Raw genomic sequence first — 9,776 nt, forward strand, 5'->3', positions numbered from 1 at the left:
CATATCTGAAAACAGCAAAGGTCTTTTCCACAGCCTTTGTGCCCCCTTTCCCTGCAGAGTTATCTCAGCAGCCCCCTTTCTCAGGGGATAGGGCAGCTGCTGCCCGTTCACAGTAGATCGGCTGAGCACCCACGGGGGTGTGAGAGCCAGGCCTGGTCCCTGTGGACTGGGGCTGTGTGTTCTAGGCTGGCACTTGCACAGTTGTTGTGTGCCGGCTATGTGCCAGGGCAGAGCTGGCCCATTTCCTGCAAACTGGCTCCTTAATTATATAAAGAATAAAGTGGGCTATAAAACATGAGGATATGCAGGCTGACACCTCTGAGAAACCCCCCATATCAGATGGCTTTCCTGGGGGCAGGATTGAGAACAGCGACCTTAAGTCCTCCCACGTGATGATGACAGCTCGTTTGCCAGCTGTCACTGGAACCGGCCCTGGATTTTGAGGGAGGTATGGAAGTTCAGGACTCAAGGGATTTCCTGGATGAAGAGTAACTGGGAAGGCTTAAGCAGGTTTCTCCAAAGTTCTCACCTTAGGGAGGAGCTCAACCTGGAATAAAAGCAGGTGTTTTGTCATCCCATCTAACCACAGGTTGAGTTACCCTGATGGGTTTTTAAGCTATTCCAATGTGCATCATCTCAATAAAGCTGTTATTTTAAAAAATACATTACTAGATTCCAGTTTTAAAATACTTAAATTTTACAGCTTCTGAAAAAGGAAAGTTATTTCCAACCAGACAAGTAAAATAGGAAAATTGACTCTTTGCATGGAGCATGGTGGCATACGCCTGTAATCCCAACGGTTTGGAAGGCCGGTGCAGCAGGCTTGCTTGAGGTTAGCCTGGGAAACATAAGGAGACCCTGTCTCTACAAAAGATTTAAAAATTATCTGGGCATGCTGGTACATACCTATAGTCCTAGCTACTCAGGAGGCTCAAGTCAGAGGATCACTTGAGCCAGGGAGATTGAAGCTGCAGTGAGCTTTGATGGCACCACTGCACTCAAGCCTGGGTGAGAGAGTGAGGGCCTGTCACTGAAAAAAATAAAATTATGTCTGCACAGACTCTATGCCCAGATAAGGTCCCATTCGCAGGCCCTTGGCTCACTTGAGCCCTGGAGGTGGAGGCAGAGGCTGCAGGGAGCCGAGATTGCGCCACTGCACTCCACCTGGTGACAGAGTGAGTTATTAATAATAACTTGGCTTTATCAGTTCTTTCTGAATCCTTTGACTGAGTCCTCCCAGGACTTCAGCATCTCTCTGGGGAGCACTGTTCCGCCCACAATGCTGGCGTTCGTCTCTGTCTTAGTTGTCGCGTTAACAGTTTCATTTCTTAGCTTTCCATTTGTATTTCCGTAAGATAAGAAAAAGGTATAGTTTAGTATTTGAATCGTTGTGAGAAAGTGTACATGCCAAAGCCACAGATTTGGTTTTGGAATTCCAGAGTTAACGTGTCGTGAGCTGCTCAAAGAATGCGCTGCCTTAGCCTGGACGGCTCCTATAGCCTGCGCAGGAAGTCAGCTACGTGTCTCCTTCTCCCTCCAGGGAACTCTCAGTACAGCCAGCAGCAGGCCGGGTACCAGCAGGGCGCCGCGCAGCAGCAGGCCTACTCCCAGCAGCAGTACCCCAGCCAGCAGAGCTACCCCGGGCAGCAGCAGGGCTACGGTAAGCGGGGCATGTTCCTCAGGGCCCCCCAGCGCACACAGACACGTGTGCAGCAACCCTGGTACATAGGCAGATGTGTAATCAGCTTCTTATTTTGAATAGCTTTAGGTTTCCAGAGAAGTTGGGAACATCCATGCATGTCGGCCTGAAACATTGTAACTTAAACATCAACATAAATTCATTGCCCAAGCAGCCTGTGAGGGAGCCAGTGTCCTGTCCATCCGCCACCTGCACGCTCCATGCCCAGCTTCAACCTCTTTGACAGAGCAGGTCAAAGCCTGTGGGTCTCGGCATTCACTGCAGCTTAGAATCACCCAGGAAGCTTCTGAAAAATAAGGTCTGGGGCTGCCCCAGATCAGTCTGTGCAAAATCTCAGTTCTCAGGATGAGCCTCACCCACGTGACTTCTTGTGAGACTCATGCATGATTCTGCTGTGGTGAGGAAGGAGAGGCCCTGTTAAAGGTTGCTCACCCTTTAGGGCCATCGCTAATTAAATAGTAGTTTAAATATCACTTGAGGAGGCTGGGAACAGCGGCTCACCCCTATAATTCCAGCACTTTGGGAGGCAGAGGCGGGCAGATCACCTGAGGTCAGGGGTTCAAGACCAGCCTGACCAATATGGCGAAACCCCATCTTTTTTTTTATTTTTAATTAATTAAAAATAAATTAGCCAGGCATGGTGGTGTGTGCCTGTAATCCCAGCTACTAGGGAGGCTGAGACAGGAGAATTGCTTGAACCTGGAAGATGGAGGTTGCAGTGAGCCAAGGTCGTGCCACTGCACTCCAGCCTGGGTGACAGAGCGAGACTCTGTCTCAAAATAAAAAGAACTTGAGGCTCATTGTGGTGGCTCATGTCTATAATCACAGCACTTTGGGAGGCTGAAGCCGAAGGACTGATTGAGGCCAGGAGTTTGAGACCAGCCTGGGTGACATAGTGAAACCATCTCTACAAAAAAATACAAAAACGAGCCGGCATGGTGGTGTACTTCTGTGGTTCCAGCTACTTGGGAGGCTGAAGCAGGAGAATCACTTGAGCCCAGAAGGTGGAGGTTGCCATGAGCCAAGATCATGCCACTGCACTCCATCCTGGGTGACAGAGTGAGACCCTGTCTCAAAAAAAAAATTACTTGGCCTTCATCAGTCCTCTCCAAAGCCTTTGACTTAGGCTTCCTAGAGACGATGCCTCTGTAAGTTTTCCGCAGCTCCTGTGATAGTTAACTTAGAGCAGCCAGTGTGACTGGCACCAGCGGGTTCTGGAGGGCTCTCCTGCTCCTCCATCTTTGGGTAGCAGCAGCTCAGGGGTGATGCAGAGAGGCCGTCAGTGCCCCCATGCTGGTGGCAGGCTTGGGGCACAGTCCTGCAACCTCACAGGACTGGAGGGGCTGGTGAGTTGGTTGTGTGCTGCTCTCGCCATACGGAGTTAACGTGAAGCTCCTGCCGGTGCAGAAAGACGGATGCACCCATTTTGGCCTGCCTCACGGTTTCTGCTGTTTTCTCAGGGCCTGCCCAGGGAGCCCCCTCGCAGTACCCCGGCTACCAGCAAGGCCAAGGCCAGCAGTACGGAAGCTACAGAGCACCGCAGACGGCACCCTCTGCCCAGCAGCAGCGGCCCTACGGCTATGAGCAGGCAAGCTTTTTGGATGTTAACAGATGTGCCTGTCCGCCTTGCCTATTGAGACTTAATGAAGATTTCTCTTATGGCCATGAGGAATAATGAGCTAGAACTAACTGGCTTCCAGGGTTCCTTCCAGAATGTTAAGTCTCTGAGCCTGTAAGGTTTTTCAGAATTATTTCTGTGTACATGCTCACCTCAGTCATGCAGCAGCTTTTCATGCCCTAAACTTACTGTTAATCTGCATGCCTGGTTCTCCCATTCATTCCTTCACTCTGCCCACATTTGTTGTGTACTGGGCACACGGCAGGTCTCTGCTGGGTGCCTGGCATGTGGCCATGATATGAACCCTGTGCTTTTAGAACTTATGTCTTGTTCTGGAGACTGTCACTTGTCCGATGGGGCCAGACCTTGCTGAGCACGGATCGGGGAGCCCCTAGTGGAGCCTGCCTTCCAGTGCAGGCGGCCACATTTGACCAGTGTGGACAGTTCCAGAAGGAAGACACAGTGGGGAGTGGTGGGCAGCCGCAGGCTCAGCCCAGGGAAGGGGGAGCCCTTTCTGTCCAGGGACAGTGATCAGGGCTTTGAAAGAGCTAAGGAAAGAGCACCTTGGAAGCGAGAATAGTGGGAGCTCCCAGGACAGTAAGGAGGCCAGCGTGGCAGGAGGCGACAGGGATAGGTGGGCGTGGGGGCCCCCATAAAGGAGACATCACTGTCACTCTGAGTGGGACGGGGCCACTAGAGGAGGACAGGGTCTGTGTGGTGGGAGCACTGCGGGGGCAAGGGTCTCCCACAGGAGAATGAGCCAGGCACAGGAAGGGGCGTGCCAAGGTCCTGAGGCAACAGGTGGTTTGTCCCAGTGAAGGCAGCACAAAGGACGCTTGGTGGCTGGAGCAAGGGGCATACAAAGGAGAATGATCTTGGACAATTTTTGGAGCCTCCTCTGAGAGAGTCCTTAGCAGGAAGTGGTGACTCTATGTTGGTGACTCTGCACCTTTGGCCTCCACCCACAATGCCAGTAGCACACACATCGCCCAGTCTGACAGGGTGTCTCCAGACATTGCCGGATGTCCCCGGGGCATGCTGAAAAGTGTGCTGAGGCTTTGGGGTTGCCTGCGGGTTCCCAGGGCTCGGGCTGCTCAGCTCCTCGCCTGAGCAGCTCTGGATTCGAGACTTTCTGTCTTACCCAGTGGTGCAGGGGCAGAAAGACATCGGAACAGACTCCTGCTGGCTAGGGTCCTCAGAGCAGCTCTGAATGAGAATGTGGCAGCCTGTGTTCCGTCAGGAATGTGATGTCTGGATTCTCGGTCAGGCCAGGGCGACTTTCTTCCCTCCCCTCCCTCACTGTGGGCACTCAGGAAATCTGATGGTTACCTAGCTGGGGGCACATGGAGAATCAGGCCTGCAGACGTCGATTCGTGCCTTCCTCCATGGCAGTCCTCTGATTGGCTTTCATCACAGGTCTCGTGCTCCATTTGGCTCCTAAGGAATTCTCGGTCTTGTGGCCTTGCGGGCCGTGGGCTCTCTAGTTCTCTCTTCATGTTTTGAGACGGGGTCTTGCTGTTGCCCGGGCTGGAGTGCAGCAGCATGATCTCGGCTCACTGTAGCCTCCGCCTCCCAGGTTCTACTGATTCTCCTGTCTCAGCCTCCCAAGTAGTTGGGTTTACAAGCGTGTGCCACCACTACCGGCTAATTTTTTATTTTTAGTAGAGATAGGGTTTTGCCATGTTGACCAGGCTGGTCTCGAACTCCTGACCTCAGGTGATCCGCCCACTTAGGACTCCTATAGTGCTGGGATTATAGGTGTGAGCCACTATGCCCAGCTTGGATTGCTGGTGTGAGCCACTGTGCCCAGCCTTTTTTTGTTGTTGTTATTGTTTTAAGACAGAATATCACTCTGTTGCCCAAGCTGGAGTGCACTGGCATGAACACGGCTCACTGCAGCCTCAACCTCCTGGACATGCACCATAACATGTGGCTCATTCTTTCTTTTTTCTTTTCCCTTTTTTTGAGACAAAATCTCATTCTGTCGCCCAGGCTGGAGTGCAGTGGTGTGATCTCGGCTCACTGCAACCTCTGCCTCCTGGGTTCAAGCGATGGTCCTGCCCCAGCCATCTGAGTAGCTGAGATTACAGGCGCATGCCACCACACCTGGCTAATTTTTGTATTTTTAGTAGAGAGCTAATTTCACCATGTTGGTCAGGTTGGTCTTGAACTCCTGACCTCATGATCCACCCTCCTCAGCCTCCCAAAGTGCTGGGATTACAGGAGTGAGCCACTGCGTCTGGCCGTTTTTTTCTTTTTTGAGGCAGGGTCTCATTCTGTCACCCAGACTGGAATACAGTGGCATGATCTCAGCTAACTGCAACCTCCACCTCCCAGGCTCTAGCAATTCTCTTGCCTCAGCCTCCTGAGTAGCTGGGATTACAGACATGCGCCACTACTGCCCAGCTATTTTTTTGTTGTTGTTTGTGTTTTTAGTACAGATGGGGTTTCACCATGTTGGCCAGGCTGGTCTTGAACTCCTGATCTCAAATGATCCAGCCGTCTCAGCCTCCCAAAGTGTTGGGATTACAGATGTCAGCCACTGCACCCAGCCGAGGCTAATTTTTTCTATTTTTTTATAGAGATGGGGTCTTGCTGTGTTGCCCAGGCTGGTCTCAAACTCCTGGGTTCAAGCAATTTTTCTACCTTGGCCTCCCACATTGCTGGGATCACAGGCATGAGCCACTGCACCCAGCCTTCAGATTTTTTTTTTTTTTTTGAAACAGGGTCTCACCCAAAGTAGAGTGCAGTGGGGCAGTCATGGCTTACTGCAGCTTGACCTCTGGGCTCAAGCGATCCTCCCATCTCACCGTCCAGGTAGCTGGGAGTATTGGCATATGCCACCACACCTGGCTAATTTTTGGATTTTTGTAGAGGAGATGGAGCCATGCCATGTTGCCCAGGCTGGGTCTTCAATTTTTTTTAAATAGATCGAAGCCTGTTACCCCTGCTCCCATTTTCTGGGGGCTCCCAAGGGGGCCCACTTGGAGGAGAGCCTGTCTGCATAGCAGGTCCAGCATAAGGGTCTGATGCCAGGCACCTGGCACAGACCCAGCCGCAGCAATCCCCATGTGTGACTGAATGAACAAACCCTTGGCCCTCACTACGTTGTTAGCCACAGGCTTGGGCGGTGGCTTCTGGAAAGCTGTTCACTGTCCCCCAAAGATGTGGGCAGAGGTTGTTTGCCTGCCGTTGTCCCTCCTATCCCCGTCCCGGCTGGGGGGAACGTCTGTCTTCCTTTTACTCATGACTATAGGGGTGTAATCTGTGTCTTGATCTCTTTTAGGGCCAGTATGGAAATTACCAGCAGTGAGGGACACATGGCTGGAGCCCTTGTGGTAGCGTGTTCATCCAGGGGCCGGATGGGCTGGCGGCAGCTCTGGTGAATTGTGACATGTTGGTTACCCTTTCACCCAGTGCCACGTCTGCATGTGAAACGTGCTCATTTCATGCTGGGTATGACGCCGAGCGCGCACCGCTGGCACGAGACCGCGCTTGGTGGTGTGATACTTTTGGTGCTGTGTATAGTATTGTATGTTGGTACATGGAGAGGTATCCTTTTTTTGTCCCCCCGCCCCCTTCTCAATGTTTCTAGCTGCTTTGGGGGTCATTTTGTCATCAGAGCATTTCTGTGCCCAGGGATGGGACGGATCTCAAAGACACCATAGTCTACCTGTTCCGATCAACAGACCTTAGGTCTCATTTCTCTCCTCATACAGTTGCTATAACGTGGGCTGTCAACTTTTCTTTAACTGGCTACACCACAGCTAGACACACATGCAGCCCCTGGAGAGCAGCCTCTTCCTGTGCCTCAGTGGGTGGTGGGAGGGCGTCTTCTGTGTGTTGGGTCAGTTTCTGTCACATAATGAAAAGAAGAAACATCTCCCTCAGGAGAGGCCACAGATGGCTACTTCCAGAGCTTGCTCGTGGCCTGGCTCTCACCAGTTGCGTTTATCCAAAAAGGTACATGTTTTTGTATTAAAAAGTAAACAGGAATCAATGACTGTATTCCAAATAAACATGAATCCCTAAGGTCCTGGGCGGATCGCCTGACACAGGATGAGTGGTGTTGCTGAAGGAAAGAGGGGCAGCTCTCTGGGAAGTGGGCCGTCAGAGATTACTCTGGCTTTGACCCTTGTTTAGCTGATGGTCATTTCTGGGATTGGAATATTTAATATGCCCAATGCTAAATTGATAGGTAATTTAAAATATTGACACCAGATTTTCCAAACAGTTGGCAAGTTGTTTATTTTACATTATTTCTTCCAGGACCTACTTGCTCAGATCTCCAAGCAAGCATTTCTTTTCTTTTAGGGATGTCTGAAAGTCATATCCAGTAACTTTACTGTGTTCTTTCTAATGAAAAATAAAGGTTTTATATAGTGAAACTTAAGTAATTTTTACATTTCTAGGATATTAAATCCTATTTCAATTCTGTGTAAACATTAAAGACAGCACACTTGGAAAAGTATGGTCAAAGGAAAAAAAATCGTATGCTGCCATTAACAACCCGCATGGACATTTGATCAGCCTTTACTTGGAATAATACTCATATTTGCTATGAATCCTTTTAAAAAAATATTTGGATAAATGCTGGTGAATTTCCAAGAACTACCAAGAAAATACAAAAGATACCCAGTGCTTGATATATGAGGTCTACTAATAATGATGTTTCTCTTTAATTGATGTTTTGTTTTAAAAGTTAAAAGTAGTTCTTCATCCAGAGTTAAGTGCTTTAGAATTTACAAGGTGCATACGTGTTTTGCTTGAATTAATCCCGACAGCCCCTGTGAGGAAATTTTTTAGAGATGAAGAACTAAGGCACAGATTAAAGGACTTGGCTGTGTTGAGTCCTGTTATAGGACGTTCTTCCCTCGTCCATGAGACAGGTGTCACACAGAATTGGGGATGGCAGTGTTTATTTTGTAGGCATAAGGGTTTTTTAAACCCTTAACACTGGTAAGGGCTTAAAAGTAAATGTGTATGTTCATATTACTGAAGAGAGTTCTTAATTGCTAATTGACAAAAGTATGTATGAGCAATTTCAGTTAGGGAGTCTTCTCCCTTGATTTTGTTCTTTTCATGTCAATTTTCATAAAACTAATTTGCAAACTCAATCAGGGACTAAAATTTCCCATTGAAAATGTTAAACATTTTAGATAACTGTGAAAATAGTTTATTTTTATTCCTTGCCAATCTGGGAATATGCCTTTTGTGTGTGTGTGTGTATGTGTGTGTGTGTGTGTGTGTTTGTGTTTTTAAGTGCTGTATTAATACTTTCTGAAAGAAAAGGACACTTATCCCAAAATTTCAATCTGAAATGTCTTACATTAAGAATATCTTGAATGTTGTGTATATATTTTAAAAAGCACTTTGCAAAATAGTTTGTACATTTATTTCCTAATTTATACATGATTTTTGGTGTTAATATATTTAATGATTAATAACAGAATGTTTATTTAATGTGTTGTCCATTTTTATGTAATATTGTGGGGGAAAGTGATGCCAGCAATTCCTTTTCATTAACTTATTATATCTTCTGTCCTATGAATGTTGAGAAAAGCTTAGGCTAACATGAATTATTCGTGAAGTGTGGTTGATGGTGCTGTTTTTTTCTGACTACTTCTATGGAAGGCCAATGAAGAAGCAAAGGACGACGTGAAAATTGATGCTCATTCTTCTTCCTGTCGTTCCCTGACTTCCAGCAAATTGTGAATTTGAAAAATAATGGCCACAATTTTCAGAAGTGCTGACAAATTTCATATTGGTATGCAAAAGCTCATCACCCATTAGGGTTTGTTGTTGAATCAACAGTATATAGCATATTAAAACAGTACATCAGAACTCAGGCCCAGAGTCTTTATGAATGGGATTAACGTGGACAAGATCTCCTAAGATCTGAAAAGAAACGTGAATATGCTCATCTGGTTGGAGTTTACCTGAAGCTCTGATTTTGTCAGGGTTTTTCTACATATAGGGGGCACCCCTTCAACACTACAGAGTGGAAGACTGTTTTCCATTTCCATTAAAAAATGTTTAGCCACTTCATTTCTATTTATTGAACAAGTCAAATTTGTCTGGTTTGTGAGTACAGTACATTTGAAAACCATCCTGGATATCGGTTAATTTTTTTTCAGTCGGAGTTTGACACATAAATTATGGTTTTGGTGTAATCTCTTAATAAACTGGTTCTTCAAAAATTATCCTATAAAGTTAGTTTTCATGAAGGTAATGGGATTTTGGTGTGACTTACTCTGCAAACATTACCAGGACCCGGCAGATTGTCAGCTCGGTTCCTGGGCAGAGTCCCCGTGGGTCCGCGCCGGATTCCCCGCAGCCGGAAGGCGGAGCCAGGGAAAGGGCGGTGAGGACGGCGCCCCGGGACTGCCCTGCGGTCCCCACTGCCTGCTCTGTGTTGCCCCATAGCTTCCTCGTGCAAAAGCGGTGTCCTCATCGGGC

General features: G+C 48.2%; 1 protein-coding gene across 6 annotated transcripts in view; it reads left to right on the plus strand.

Annotated features, from left to right (window-relative positions):
* SS18L1 (SS18L1 subunit of BAF chromatin remodeling complex) overlaps window positions 1-9,517 on the plus strand; it is a 36,555-nt gene extending 27,038 nt beyond the window's left edge. For 5 of the 6 annotated variants that reach the window (XM_035299101.2, XM_035299100.2, XM_035299103.3 and 2 more), the window contains 3 exons: window positions 1,541-1,660; window positions 3,160-3,287; window positions 6,604-9,517. In XM_035299101.2, coding sequence (XP_035154992.1) covers window positions 1,541-1,660; window positions 3,160-3,287; window positions 6,604-6,630 — 275 coding nt within the window. In that variant the 3' untranslated portion in view covers window positions 6,631-9,517. Of the gene's footprint in view, window positions 1-1,540; window positions 1,661-3,159; window positions 3,490-6,603 lie in introns of those variants that run through there. The other variant, XM_035299099.3, reaches the window with a different exon arrangement.
* Window positions 9,518-9,776: the final 259 nt, after the last annotated feature.

The sequence above is a fragment of the Callithrix jacchus genome, chromosome 5 (genome assembly GCF_049354715.1).
Source record: "Callithrix jacchus isolate 240 chromosome 5, calJac240_pri, whole genome shotgun sequence".
In the NCBI taxonomy this organism is placed as follows: domain Eukaryota; kingdom Metazoa; phylum Chordata; class Mammalia; order Primates; family Cebidae; genus Callithrix; species Callithrix jacchus.